The sequence below is a fragment of the Neodiprion virginianus genome, chromosome 1, assembly GCF_021901495.1.
Source record: "Neodiprion virginianus isolate iyNeoVirg1 chromosome 1, iyNeoVirg1.1, whole genome shotgun sequence".
NCBI classification, from domain to species: Eukaryota; Metazoa; Arthropoda; class Insecta; order Hymenoptera; family Diprionidae; genus Neodiprion; species Neodiprion virginianus.
The window spans coordinates 26,150,388-26,165,734 of NC_060877.1; the positions used below are offsets into that span (position 1 = coordinate 26,150,388).

The window sequence follows — 15,347 nt, forward strand, 5'->3', positions numbered from 1 at the left end:
GTCTGTCTCGGTTTATTCCCCGCTCTTCTAATCGGTGACGAAGGAGTCAGCGTCGTATCGTCGTCTTCTATCTTTTCGACTTTTCAAAGGCGTGCCGATTAAATTAAATTTCGGCGCAGAACGCGTACGGGGTCCCCGTGTTACGGCACTGTCGAGCGTTATTAGGCCCCGTTAAGGCCCGGCAGAGGGGCGAACCGGACGACTCGAAGTTAGTCATGGGAGTCGATGGTTTGCGAATGGAGTGATTTTGTGAAGCGCGCGATTTGAGACCGCCTCGTGCGAGGGTCGAAGAGGGGCGAGCTGCACGAGCACGACACAATCAGCATCCACCGTATAGGAAAATCTTCAGTCTTGTCGAAGCTCTCGAAGGAGATTGTTTCATGGGTTTCGCCTACCTGCCGAGTGTTGTTGCTTTGCCCCCGTAAGGTAATAATAATGATTTATAGTCGAATTCGTGCCTCGGTGTTTTTTTTTTTTTTTTTCTCTGAAACTTTTTCAAGTCGTCTCGGAACCGATGGCGAACAAATTATTCGAAAACGTTCGAACAGTGTTCGTGATTCGATTGGTAAACACGTCGAAAAGAGAAATTGATAAAAATCGAATGATGTGTGTAGCGGATTGAATGAACGGAGTTTCATTTTTACGCTATTTTGAGCGTTCGTAAAAGCGAGATTTATTATTACAAGACTAGACCGTCCCAGTGAAACTTGAAATATCGGCGGTAATAAAGATCGGACGATTCAAACTCGCGCGTTTACTTGGAACCGGTTGTAAAAAATTTATTTCATCAAAATAAAACGCTTCGTAATAATCGAATTTCTGTTACAAAAGTGAATTTCACATTTCTCTTGTTATACGGTAAAAACTAAGCAGACGAGCTTGTACAAAGTAACTCGGCAAAATCGAGATAGAAGTTAAAAAAAAAAAACAAACAAACGTGTGTGCAGTTCACACGTGGTAGAAGTGAAACCTTCAGAAACTAAACTGCGAGAGAATGAGGAGAATGCAGTATCAGGAGTGGAATAATTATTCGTTTCATCGATAGTCGTTTCATTTCGTTACACCGATACTAGTTTCATATCGTTTCATCGAGTTTCAAACCACCACCGTGCTGAAGAAGTCAAGTTTTCGTTACATCGATAGTCGTTTTATTTCGTTTCGCCGAGTGTCAAATCACTCCCGCGCTGAAGAAGTTTTCACCAACTGCGCTAACGAAGTTTTCACTTAAAAAACGGAGAGACGTCCGACGTTTGCCGACGGAACTTTTGCTCGTTTAAAAGCGACAACAAACTTTTCCTCCACGCGATATTTTTCTAGTCACAGCGCACTTCGCGTCGACGACTAATCGTCGGTGCAGGTCTACAAAGCGTCTGCAGGCTTAGGGCACTTAATAGTGCATATAACGCATGGCTCGAGTATTTATCGTCGGTAAATATACTCGAAGCAATAAGATGCCTACAAACATCTCGTACAGATGCGAACACGATGTAGTCTTTGGTCCACGTGCGAATGGCTGTTCGAACCTTAAGCACGTGGTCCAAGTGTGACATACATATTCGGATAAAGGCACATACTGCCTTTGCCTTCGGCGGTACTGGGTGTCAACGAACTCGGTAAGTTCAATGCCTCTCGATCCACGGATCTTCCCTTTCTTGCTTCCGAAGCTTGCAAATTGTTCTAATTTTTAATGCCAACTGAACGTCGTTTTGTCCACTTTTCCGGTATACCTACACCTGTAACTGTTTACGCGACATAGAAGTCGTAAATTTTTGGCGCCTAGAAAATTGGATAAATTTTTTGGATTTTGTAACGAAGCGTTTTCGATCCGAAGAAGCGATTTGGCGAAGGTGTTTGAAATTTATTTTAACACAGTTTACAGTTCCGGTGTTTATCGGTCGAATCGAATTTTCAGTTCTGGTTCTTGATGTCAAATTTCGATCTCTTCCACGTAACTATTAAAAGAAAAAATAGTTTTATCAGATAAAGTTTGCCTTTGTCGAAATCGGAACGATATTTCGGATTTTAAGAAAAATTACCTACTTTCTCCAACGTTTGTTGTAAATAATAACTAAACAAACGTCCCATTAAAATCACTTTTATTCAGAAATAATAATTACTAATAAATTAAAAATGTAAAAGATTCGATAAACAAAGTTCAAAAATGAATATTTTTCGTACTTCTATGTTCGTACGGACTTTCTCGTATCAAACCCCATACGTAATCTCCGATCATGCTCTCAACGTACTACCCGTGATAACGTCGTTTAAGGCCATCACATCTTGGCGAAAACCTCCTTATTCTTCTAAATAAGTACCCACAACATCCTTAAACTGGCCCAAGTGAGCATATATTATAACATATGGACTTTAAGGGACATTATGCATCCCATGATGTTGAAGCTTTCAAGCGTAGTTCCAATCAATTTTTTATAATTCTCAGCTCTGTTGTTTCTGACAAAACCATGAACTATTGCTTTAAGGCTGTCCCAGGCTTGTTTATCGCGATTATGGAGTAACTGTGTAAATTCGTCACTGATCGTTATTTTCTTTATTCGAGGTCCGACGAAAATACCCGCATTCACTTTGGCTTTGGATATATTCGGGAATAAGTTCTACAAATATTAGAAAGCTTTAGAATCTTAACTTAAGAGCTTTTACAAATCGTTTCATCAGGCCTAATTTTATATGCATCAATAAATTATCAGACTCTACAACTGCTTCCCATTTGACGTTACGTGAAACCAAAAAATTCAAGACTTGTTCATCAATGTAAAAAAGACAAAAGCAAACTTTATAAGTAATAAATGAAGATTTTGGTTATTATTCGATATATAGAACCAAAATTTATTTATTTAAATATAAACTCAAGCAAACAACAACTTTTCATTGACGTGTGTAATTTATACCAAAAGTCACGAATGTTATTTAATTTTGCATAAAAATCACTCGAGAGAATACCGAATATTTTAGTTTTGTTTTGTAATATCAATCCCTCGAAGTTTGGCGAAATTTTATCAACGTTGTAACTCATCGTGCGATCGGTTCGTATATGAAAACTGAATTACAGTACAAATTTAGTTGCATTCTATTAATACATATGCAAGTAAAGCGTTACCTGTACGGTCGCAATTAGAGGCAATGCTGTATTAATTAATCGGGCCGAAAAGCTTTCGAAGCTTTGACGGCGATCGAATGTTCGTGAAAGTGTGTTTCGACGTATGGCAAACCACATTTGTGACATTTCTCGGACGAGGAACCAATGTGACGTCTGATTAAACCCCATTTCAGGATATCCGTGAGCCATGACGGACCTGGCGGATGCTGTAAGGCTCCTTTACGACACCCTGCTGTTCATCGGTGTGTCCATCATGTACGTAGCCGAGGCCGTTGTCCTCAGCTTAATTCCAAGACGTTTCCGGGGGAAAAATATAACCGGTGAAGTCGCCTTAGTCACAGGCGGTGGAAGCGGTATCGGAAAGCTTGTTGCCATAAAATTAGCAAAACTCGGTGCCCACGTGATCGTTTGGGACATCAATGAGCACGGTAAGCCAGCGTCTTATCAGCGCCTAAGCAGATAATTTTCGTCCTAATTTCAAGATCTTATTTATTGCTGACAAGGCATCGCCAGCCTTTGCCTTGCCTCTATCCTCGGAAAAACACACACGCGATCATCCGGTGGAAAAGAAGGTAAAATCGAAAGGCATTCAACCTTTGCTTATCTTGTAGAACCGGTTAGATCTGTATAAATTTATCGACGTATGCGCCATATTAAGGGTGATATTATTGCACAACGTAGATCAAGATCTGCATAGATTATACGTTCAGAATCTGTTCTAGTTATATCGACGTTTGATTTTCGTATCTTCTGTCGTGAATATACGGACACCACTTTTTTGGAATTATGTAAGTCTGTAGCATTTGTGGCAAGATTTACCGATAAGATTTACGATATGCTTAAGGAGATCTACCACAATTTATGTAGATTTGACTCCAAATGAGTGCCGTGCATATATTTACCATATATTTTTTTTCCCGTGTACGGACTCCCGAAAGTAGTAGATAATTAGGTCGACTCTGCGATCCATTCGCCTTTACGCAATTGGCCAAATGAAGAAATTTCCACCGAATATCTTGCGACGTGTAATACACAACGGTATGCAAATTATTGAAAGGCTGGTGGGTTGAACCGTACGGTAATTATCGAAACCTGATCGAATTTTGATCGATATAGCATAACGGCTGACACATGTTATTTGTATTTTGCGATCTTTATCAGTCTCTTCTACTCGTGTGTTGGGAATATTTTACGAGCGAATGTTTCAGTTTTGTTTGAGTAAATAAAAATGGACTGTGAAATTGTATCGATATCTTACGTAAGTCTTGATTACTGGTAGAACCTGTTCTCCATTTACTGCGCATAAAGTTTATCGTATGCCAGTATCTACTTTTTCTAGCTTCGATTAAAGTTGCCTATAAGGATTTCTGCCAGGTTGAGAAATATGGGAACGTCGCCTCGCTGCATTCGTAGATACAACGTCATACAAATGCAGTTAATTACGAACTATAACGAGCGGTCGATTCGGCAATAAATGACATCATATGGGGATGGGTATTTTATACGTTCGTCTTATCACTCCATTACGTTTTCCGCAAGGTGCAAACATTATATCCACAACTGCCTATCCGTCACATTCAACATTTCGCAAAATCTGGTTTTCGAAACGGTGACAAACAGATGTCAACGTTTTCGCGACCTCCACCGATCGAGTGTGGTTTGCACTGTGAGCACCTGAAACGAGTCGATTGACCCCCAAGACTTCCTTTGGTATCCACGGTCGTCGTATCGTCTTGTCGTTTGTGCATTTCTCCAATATGCGCTAAGGGAACGGTGAATGTCTGCATTTTTCCGAAAATCTAAACGCCGACAAGCAAACGAACAAATGTTCGCATTTTGTATTAAATTGAGTTGTTGGTATACCGTTTCAATTACGAACTTATTTCTGGCTTAACGACACAACTGTGCCAGTTGAGTGTGAGCAATCGATTACATTAGCCCTCAAAGGCTTCTATTTGGAATGTATCGTACGTGTTCGGATGAATCACATCAGACAACACGCGAGCGACGTGACCAATTAGTTGTGTACAGGTTGACATTAATCGCCCCCCTCGTGCTCTGTGGTGGTTACGAATCCCGTGAAGAAATCGAGTAAATAACTTGCACGTATTTTCTCTTTTTTAATGGCTAGTTCATCGCGGTAACTGGGTCGACGAACCCACGAGCCGTAGGCAGTCCGACATAAAATTGAATCTTGTCCTTGTAAAAATCAGTTTGAACACAAGTGCCGAGATAATTTTTTGGTGTACTCTTGACATTTTGATTCGAGATAGTTTCGTGCTGCTAGAACTTCAGACGTACGTGTTCGCGGTAATTTTCATAAGACGCCCGACATGCGAATAAGAAGTCACAGCAATATGCCAATTGTTAAATTAACGATCGAAATTAATGAGCTCCGTACAGTTTTGCGTCAGCCGAAAACTCGTCTTATGATTTCTCCACCGGTAATCTGGCCCCCCTTTTACTGTAATTTATAGGTGAATTGCGAGAAGCCACTTCGCTGCATATTAAAATTTATTCTCGACTGAAGCAACCTCTAGATTCCCCATTCAAATCGCAACACCCATGTAGAAACGTGACTGCACGACCGCGGTGCAGGGAGGAAGATTCTGCAACATGCAGTTGTGCGGTAATTTAACTGCGCGAGAAATTCACGTCGTGAAAGTGGAATTAGCGTGCGAACGTTCGTTTTTTTAAACAATACTTTTGCCGGGTGCGGTTACAGGAATACCAAGAACATTCAATCGGATCGCGTGCAATCCTTGATACGTTATTAATAATTAATACGTCGCGGAGAGATGGATCGGAAACTTACAGGTAATTTTCTTACCACCTCTATATTAAAATAGTTAATACGCATTTCAGTAATAGGCCGGAGGCGAAAGTTCTTCCTGTTACGTGAATCGTAATACGTGTAACGGAGACAGTTACGGTTATTGTTATTGTTATTATTAACATATACACATGTATCCACAGGTATAACGGATGAGAGCAATAAAATTACACTCGGCAAAAAAAATTAAAAATGCAATTGCCAATGTTCTCGGTGGTCAACTGTTGCAGGAATCGAGGACACCGTCAAACAGATAAAAGAAGCTGGCGGTAAGGGTTGCGGTTACCGCTGCGACCTGACTGACAGAGAAGATATTTACAGAACAGCGAAAGCCGTCAAAATAGAAGTCGGACCTGTGAGTATTCGATTGAAATTCAAGGATCGAACGATTCCGAGTAATTTTAAACGCCGGAAAGCAACTACCAAATGGACTCATTCGCTTTCTAGGTGACACTGCTGGTGAACAATGCCGGCTACGTATGCGGCAGGACTCTCTTGGATCTTCCCGATGAAGAAATTGACAGAACTTATCAAGTCAACATTTTGTCACATTACGCGGTAAGCGTGTCATTTGACCCACGCGAGACTCGCGTTTTATGCCGAATTGTTTCATATCTGAAAAATAGTAATAAAAATATGTCCAGGTTGTTCTGCGCGCTAATGTGGGAAATCTTGTTGCGATTTATAAAATCTGGTCTTGATTGTACGCCTGTGAATTTGTGATACGAAACGAAAATCAATCTTATTATTTGCTTTCCTCCAACAGACTACCAAATCGTTCCTCAAGGAAATGATGAAGGATAATCACGGTCATGTAGTGACCGTTGCCAGTGTCGCTGGTCTCCTGGGAACATACAGATGTACGGATTATTCAGCGACAAAATTTGCGGCGATCGGATACCACGAGAGTCTATTCACGGAGCTGAGGGTAATTACGATGGCTTGAAAGTAAATGGAGTAAAAAAGAAAAAAATGTTCCGCTGCTTTTGAATTCTGTCGATGAGGAGTTTCGAATTATGTTCCGGGATACGTGACCGAACGACTCTCTTCCTTTTTGCGAATACGCGTTGCATGGAACCGATTTCAGTCCGAGTAAAACGTTGGCTGTAAAAGTCGAAAACGATAGCTGACACGTATTTTACGTAATTGTTACGTACGAATTTTTGTCTCGTACGTTTCACGTGCCGAAGAACGCATCGAAAGAACCGGCAATCAGTTGTTTGCACACCGGGTACACCCCTGACCTAGTATCAACGTATTGTAACGTAAACTTAAGCCTTCGGTAATTACAAATGCCGCAGATCACTGGCGGATCGTTCGAGTCTCCTCGCGGAATACCAATTAGTTTATTGTTTATTGTTTTCCTTTGTTGTGTCAAACTCGCTTCAAACCGCGCATCCATAAAAGATGAGACGTCGTTTCCCCTTGCATATGCTCACCATGGGTACAATAATTATCCTTCGCGTATCTATGACTGTTTGATCCAGGCACACGGCTACGACGGAATACACGCCACGTTGGTTTGCCCATATTTTATTAACACGGGAATGTTCAACGGTGTGAAACCCAGGTAAATATATGATATGCGAAAGAAGAATCGACAGTAGATTTCAGGCCAACGATAATTGTGTATTAATTTTGACTCTACGAATTGCAGATTATTGCCAATGTTGGAACCGGAATATGTCGCGGAGGAAATTGTTGCAGGGATCTTGACTAACCAAGTGAATGTCGTGCTTCCAGGAAGTGTCAGATATCTACTCCCATTAAAATGGTAGGCGTTTTAACGGCCTGGGCTTATTTTTATTGGCAGAATATTTCAGAGAAATCTTATGTCTGCTTTCTCCGCGAGTTCTTCTCCGGCTGTTGCCGTCTGCAAATTTATTTAGAACAAGCCGTGCTTTTTAGAAAGGCAGGAAGTTAGTGGGAACGGCGAAATACTTTTTTAAGGATCTTGTAAAAAACAAACTCTTTTTCTGCCATTGCCCCAAGCACTTTACCGAATAATTCCAGCGGAACATATTCATTATTTTTTCAAGAGCTTGATGGCTGTATACTTTTATTCTTGAAAGGAAAAAAAACATGATTATTTATAATTTCTTTTCAGCTTTCTACCGGCGAAGATGTGTTGGGCATTGATGTATCAGATTATGCAAGGTCCACAGTCAATGATGACGTTCAAAGGACGAGAAGTTTTACAAGATCAAAATGCAAATATTCCGATGACAAGGAGTGAAAAAAATTGATCAACTTATGGTGATTTTGTCGTGCCGCATAAGCGGCGATAATCTTGTAGCAATGGACGAATGTGAAATGATTCTTAGTCCACGAATCGGCTGTAAGTAATTAATCCCGTTCTGGGTCGAAAAGATAATTGACACATTGTTACTGAAGAGTCGATCTCTTTGGTATTTTCACTCCTACCGGTATCGTATACATATTAGTTTAATTTAAGTAACCGTTTTTGCTACCATAGTCATGGTGTAAGTACATGAAATCAAAAGGCAAATTACATGTTTACTTACATTTGAATAATGACAATGTGCACAAAACGATAGTATTATTGGTACGTATAACGGCTGTACATGCCAAAGGAATATATCAATGCTCAAAATCGAACTAGAGAATCACAAAAGTTAAGTTGCGGTTTCTATTTATGAAAGACGACATAACTTTAAACATCACAGTCGGAGGAAGACTGAAATAATCATTGGATCACGAGTAATGCGTATAGTAACTATGGTGCATTTAGTAACAATTATGATCTTCCAGTTAAATTCTATTTAGAAGTCACCCAATTCCTTAGTATACTTGTGACGAAGTATTTTCATTTCAACCCGTTAGACACAACTACTAAATAAATGAAGGTTTCTTCACAAAATCAACTTTTGAAATGGTTTTTCGAAATATTGTATGTTCTGATTGCATTGTGTTATTGCAGCTTGAGTAATCTGATTTTTAGTTTTATTTTGTAATTATTTCATGAACATCGCTAAAAATTCTGAAAAAATTACAGCAAATCGTAAAAAAAATCCAAGCCTTGTCCCAATTCCCAAATAGAAATGCCAGTACCTAATTCTTTTGCCAAACTGATTCGAGAATTTATCGATAGCAGGGACGGATAAAAGACCAAGTGTCGACCATTTGACGTTCTAAAACAATATAAAATTGAAATTTGATAAACCATACAGATTGTTATTCATTCAATGATTTACCGCGTTGACTCGTGAATAAATAAAAATACTTACTTAAAACTGAAGTAATGTTCGGCACTAGTATTATCCCATTTAAGCTTCCCCTTGTAGTTTTGTAGCAAGTTCAAGTACTGATGCCCGACAATGGGTCCTCCTCCGTCTATAGTGTAATCGTTTCCATAAAAATTGAGCCCAAGTAGAATCTGAGCTCGTCTTGGATCACGGGCATCTGGCAATAATCTTTCGACGCACTGACGCACCCAATCGACGGGACTGTTGGGTCCTGGTCGTTGTACATTAGAATAGTCGTAAGTCATAAGAGAAAAGGCCGAAACATCGTCGGCTAACTTCTCGAAGTGTTGGCCGCTAAATATTTCATCGGGCACACTGTGAAAAATATGAAGAGTATCTAAATATGTAACTTAATAGTTGTTCGACGTAGAGCAATGTTCATTAATGCCTGTCCATACCGAAAACAAGGTAGCCGGAAGAGTAAGGCATTAATGAACGTTAATGTACTTGGATGACTCGGAATATTGTGATAATTACCCTCTAAATGGTGGAATGACTAGAATTAAGTCTAGATTGCTTTGTTTCAGCTGTCTAGCGAATGATTTAATCAATTCAACGATCAATTTATTATCTGTGTTGCTAGCCACCAGCTGATTCCAAATTTCCAGAACGTACCCATCTAATTGGAATGTCTAGAAAAACATTTTTTACAGACGATCGATTAGAACCAGTAGGGTTAGCTGACTTGATAGGACAGAACTGATGCCGGCGCATATGTTTAAATCTCGGTATGGCGATGAATTGTGCCAATATAAAATAGTTTCAGTCAAGGTAATTTTATGTATTACCTTAGCAGTGTCGGTGAGTATTTTTATAAACTGATTCTGTTCCTGCGAGTTAGTGAGTAGAAGTTTAATGTCACTGGGTGTCCATTGCTCAAGGATTACTCTAGGCAATACTGCAAATGAAATTTGATTGAAAACACAAATAAAATTTTTTACATTAATGAAGAGTTGAATTCAAGCTAATTGTATGTTATCAGCATAGTTTGCTTACTTTTGATAGTGTGATTCGCATTGTTGGCTTTACGCACAGCTTTCATCCATCCCTTGTCAATGTCATGTGTTGGCATGTCATACGAATTCTTACCAATTCGATGAATTTGTAACCATACCGGCGAAATCAGGGTGAATTTGCCGCCGAAAATTTTCGCAACATCGTAGCCATGGTTATTCCACTGTAAAATCGATCCATAAATACTTTTTCACACACACGTGGATGTTCATGGAGGTATGCATATGTTTTACGAATATTCGATTGTTTGCATCCGGAAATTGGTGACATGACAGCAATAACATAACCTACGTATAAGAAAGCTGATTTACCGGTGTGACATAGCCGAGGACTGCTCCTTCAAACCTCCTGACTCCAGTTTCCTTGTAATAAGCATTAGCCTCGGAAGATATCTCCTTGGCCGAAGGATCGTCAAGGACTAATCCTCTCTGAAAAACGTCCTCGTCTACCGGTCCCTTCTGTCAAAACCATTTCAACCATTAGTATAGCAGCATCGTTGTGAAAACCGGCGAAACTGGTAACGCACCTTTACGCTACTTTTTTTTCCTTTGCTTTGACGAGGTGATAGAGTGCCGCCCGCTGTTGTAACGATTATAAGCAAGGTCCCTACTGTTGTAAATATTGTGAATTTCATCGCGGGTTACTGGATCTTTCACCTAACCTAACCTCACTCGTTGAAACTCGGCGAGCCCGGGGACCACCGGGGACCTCTCGGAATTCCTCGGAATTAGTTACGCACGCATTACGGCTGTATTTTCACGAGCAGCGAATTGCCGCGGCATTTCCACGCATCCGAAACAGATGTCGCTCATCAAAATGCGTAGCGACGCCGCGACAGCACAAGGTGCTTTCCTTTTCGTCAATTTTCTGATACAATACGACAGTAAGGTAGAGAGAAACCTTTCTGAGTAAGGGATTTCATTGGGCTAATCCGTTGCATTCGACCAACGAAATCACTTAATGTCAATTTGTGTCAGAAAAGCGCCCAAAATGCCGCACATGTGAACCCACGTGGTTCAGTCAGTGATTCTCAATTGTTTTCATTCGAACATTTGAAAATCTACGATTATGTTAATCGGAAGTGGTACAGACGTTAAAATCAAACGCTTAGGTGCGATCACAGTGGCGAAGTCATTCTTTGGTGAAATTACGCTACATTCCGGCTGTAACGATGAAAAACAAATATAATACGAATGGATCAATGCCTCTTGAAGTCTGGGCCAGGTAACCGTTTTTGTTCCGTAATTAAATCGAGCCTTTCTAACGGTATGATCATTAAGAAAATTATTACGAAAGCACTCTCCAAAAATCAGCTTGGCTTCTCTCGATTTAATACAAAATTTAAGTTGTATGCTCGCCCGTTACATCAGTACTGAATAACCATCGATTTCAGAGACAATTTTGGTAAAATTTTTTCTTCGTGTTGAAATTCCTCTTTATTCCACTTAACATGGTCTGTACAATATCTTGACACATTCGGTCAATTTTTTTCTATAGTTTAGAGTGTACGCACAGTAAATCCCGGTAAAAACATGTATCGATAATTCGAAATTATAATAATGAACTTCGGTCTTCGTAACAATTTACCATGTTGATAAGAACCGCGTTCACGTCTTTGTTAATTCACAATAAATAATAAAAAGTGTTCCATATAAATGCTGCAGCGCTCAAATCGCGTTCAGTCAAATTTCAGTATCAACGAACGTTGTTTCGCTGTGAATTTAAAGCACATAAAATTTGTCAATTACTTACCGACGCTGAAATAAAATCATTTGCTAATTTTTGCAAATTTGTCAGTTTTAACCACTACAGTCGCATTTCGCTATAGTAAGTGCGCTTTGTATTGACGCTATCACGATAGAGGATCGATCGGTAACTTACCTCCGGGGTATCCTGAAAATTAGTTTCAGAAACCTACTTCATGGCAGAGGGCGCAACTGAATCAGAAACAAGCGAGCGCGGCTTTCCGAGACTTCTCTCCGCCTACGCTGAGTTTAGTTCCGTATTTATGTGCCGGGCGGCGTTGATCAATCAGCGACGGCGTCGTCGCTTCGAGTTGCAGTGGCGTCGGCGCCGAGGCGCGAGTCGTTTGATTCCGTTATCAGTAGTGGTGCGAGCTGTGTGGGAGGAGGGCCGATATTCAGTTGTCTAGTGACAGTCCGGTAAGTTTGTTTTGATTCATTCTTCACTGAACCGGTTTCGCTTTGTGCACTTGAAAACCCGTCGCAATTGTTTTTCGAAGCTATACGTGTTCATGCGATTGCTAATCACATGTAGGCTGTGACAACAGTTTTTCTATTCCCCGATATGTTTAATTGTTGAATAACGACCGAAGATTGTAGGATGCAGATGAATCGGTCTTCGCGAAGTACCAAAGTGTACAATTCTCGTATCACGGAGGCCTGTATTATAAATAAATATCACGTGTATTTTTTGTATTTCGGAGATGATTCGAATCTTATTTTTTAAACTATTTTCGACCGTCAGCGGTTCTCTGTTTCTCTCCCACCTGCTGCTAACGCTTCTCGCGACGAGATCTGATCGCGTGCTAAAGTATAAAGCATGTATAATAAATGAGTAGAGATGCGCGTACAAGCTGGGAGCAAAAATATCTTCACCCAGTATCAATATAGATTTTTTGATAACGACCCTTTGGCGCGACACAATAGTAGGGCGATTGTTAAACGCGATTTCATTGTTCGTTATAACACAGAGGGATTCCTTGCGTACGTATATCGACTATATGACAAATGAACTGAACGATAGTTTTAACGAACTGATAGTTTCGATAGTTGTAGAACAGGATTCCAGTCCAACCAGAGTGGAGATAACTGACCCATTTTGAAAACATATTTCTATACCTTTCCACAATTTGCTCATAGTTCCGTAAATCAATCTATATCATAATATTATGATGATTGATACTACCGTTTACCATGCGCGGCAGAGTACAAGGTACACACCTACAGGTGTCGATTGTTATTGTTGCCTATCACAGGATGACCTCAAGCCCAAATATTCGGCGCGTCGTTGTACTTAGGACTTGGCATATGGGTTGAAATGCTATGCGTTGATATTATACAGCTATGCGTGTTTTTTTTTTATCGCCTCCGCCACAGGTACACAGTAAGACAGAAACACCGTTCCGAAGTTACGTAGAATGAACGACTCTATATGACCGAATATTATTTATAATCGTGTAGATTCGTTGCCGGGTTAATTATACGTATTACACATACGGCTACAACCGGTAAAGTATAAAAATAGTATAACTTGGCAATAAATTAATCCCACCACTCCACTTCATTACGTGTATGTAATATCACACTTCAGTTAGGAATGCTAAAAAATTTGCGGATACATTAAAGTACGCAGCATGGAGTCAAACATCTGCGGATGATAACCGTGTTTTTTTTTTATCCACATTAACTATTTAAGAAATCAATTTTGAAACGAGAGTTGAAATTAATATTATTTTTATCGTTTTACATCGACAAACGAAGCGTTATTTAGTCCGCACGAAAAACGCTTGGCTAAATTAACAAAGACAAATTTTTCCCCCTTCGTTTAGACTCTGTCCACGTATACGTGCATTAAATCACTTACAGGCATCGTTACCGCGAGCTTGGATGAGTTAACGACGGCACGCGTCTCGCAGCCCCCTAACACAACACCCTCGATGCCGATTCTAAACTTATTGCATAGACCGCATAGTTTCTCGGGAGTTCTTGCAGCGAGTCCCGAACGATTCGACCGTACCAAACCGCACGAAAAGTTATTACCAAAATACACAGGCATTCATCCCTGCCTGTATATTATGCTTCTGCGTGCTATGCGGCCTACGCTGTTGTAGGCCATCGTACGTTTAATTTGAACTATTTTGAGATCGACATTTTACGCCCGATCACAATTGGATAAACGTTTAGATTGAGCAGGCTGAGTCCATATACCAGTATACCAACTTATTGTAAATCACATGCTTGCTCTGCATTCATGTACTTCAAATGCTCTCCGTGTCAATTATACGCAATTAAGTTTCAGCCTTTTATGATATTCGTGAGTGAGTTGTCAGACATTTGGGCGAAATCTGTATTTAAAATGATATGAGAATTCAATATCAGCGCTTTCCGTGTTTTTTTTTTTTTTTTTTTTTGCTCAGAAGCAATATCTAGGCAGTAAGATGAAACGTGTTTTTTTAAGTTGCGTTAACGACCGCCTGCAGCAACGTAGAAATCAGCACGTTTTAATTGCCGTTGCCGGGTATTTGCATTGATCATCCGATTATAATGATTATGCCACGAATTATGACGACGTTTAATATGATTTATGAGGATTCCAACCCTCGCAGGGTAGGAAAAAAGTTGCTTTTTTGTGCTCGGTAAAAAGTAAATCTCAACGTGAAGTTATAGCCGGACGAATTTTCGGCGTATATTATAATATATCGTGGACACGAGTACGTAGATTTATCGGAGAATCTATGCCCTCGTAGTTTGTCGTTAGCAGGTGTGAGAAGACCGTAATAAAAACAGAGTCGAAGCTTTCGGGTATTGGAGATCAAATCGTTTATGAAATAACGACCGGATTAGCGGATCGTTGGGAGTGTTGCGGGAAGCAGATGTGTTCGAGGGATATTGGGAGAAAAATGTGTAGTTGTGACGTAATCGGATCGTATAAGCGACCGGATAGTCGGAATTCTCTGCCGGTAAGATATACCTACGTATACATTATACAGCTATAGAAGGTTACGCTGCGTAAAATACCTTCCATGGAAGATTTTTCAACCATTAGTCATCAATATTACGTCGACCACAGCTTGTCAAAGTCTAAAGGTTCGCTCCCAAGACTTACCGAATTTTCTACCATCCATTTTTTCTAGTTTCGTTTCACTTGCTGATTCACAGAGATCGAAATAAAAGAGGTCATTTTATCGCCAATGCTTCGTTCTAATCAATTCTGGAACACTAAATCTGTGAGTCCCTTCGCATGTCTTGCCTGAAAATTTATTCAAACCGTGATGCGAATTTGAATGAACAATTGATTTACATCGTGGTTAATGTATATAGAGAGTAACAGCCAAGGTTATTATCAACGATAATTAACGAAACCGTAGTTCTTGCCA

At 40.1% G+C, this 15,347-nt stretch overlaps 3 protein-coding genes across 12 annotated transcripts in view; 2 read left to right on the plus strand and 1 right to left on the minus strand.

Moving 5' to 3' along the window:
- The first annotated feature begins 208 nt into the window (after positions 1-208).
- Positions 209-8,964, plus strand: LOC124310336 (estradiol 17-beta-dehydrogenase 11-like). 4 transcript variants are annotated; one of them, XM_046774161.1, is made up of 8 exons: positions 209-421; positions 3,289-3,543; positions 6,179-6,303; positions 6,396-6,506; positions 6,715-6,876; positions 7,436-7,518; positions 7,606-7,722; positions 8,056-8,964. In XM_046774161.1, exons 2-8 carry the CDS (start codon positions 3,303-3,305, stop codon positions 8,192-8,194), a joined length of 978 nt encoding a protein of 325 aa, XP_046630117.1. In that variant the 5' UTR covers positions 209-421; positions 3,289-3,302; the 3' UTR covers positions 8,195-8,964. The 4 variants fall into 4 exon arrangements, with proteins under 4 accessions (XP_046630117.1, XP_046630115.1, XP_046630116.1 ...); XM_046774159.1 differs by having other exon boundaries at positions 212-426; XM_046774160.1 differs by lacking the exon at positions 209-421 and adding an exon at positions 1,270-1,613.
- On the minus strand, positions 8,896-11,078 carry LOC124310334 (chitinase domain-containing protein 1). The gene is made up of 7 exons (XM_046774156.1): positions 10,755-11,078; positions 10,540-10,686; positions 10,211-10,391; positions 10,003-10,112; positions 9,692-9,846; positions 9,197-9,529; positions 8,896-9,100 (listed from the first exon to the last, which is right to left on the minus strand). The coding sequence occupies exons 1-7, from the start codon at positions 10,860-10,862 to the stop codon at positions 8,959-8,961; spliced, it is 1,176 nt and encodes a 391-aa protein (XP_046630112.1). The 5' UTR covers positions 10,863-11,078; the 3' UTR covers positions 8,896-8,958.
- Positions 11,079-12,258: 1,180 nt separating this feature from the next.
- Positions 12,259-15,347, plus strand: part of LOC124310332 (protein qui-1) — an 89,771-nt gene continuing 86,682 nt past the window's right edge. For 4 of the 7 annotated variants that reach the window (XM_046774148.1, XM_046774149.1, XM_046774147.1 and 1 more), the window contains exon 1: positions 12,260-12,390. The gene's annotated coding sequence lies outside the window, so the exon portion shown is untranslated. Of the gene's footprint in view, positions 12,391-15,347 lie in introns of all 7 variants that reach the window. The other 3 variants (XM_046774154.1, XM_046774153.1, XM_046774150.1) reach the window with 3 other exon arrangements.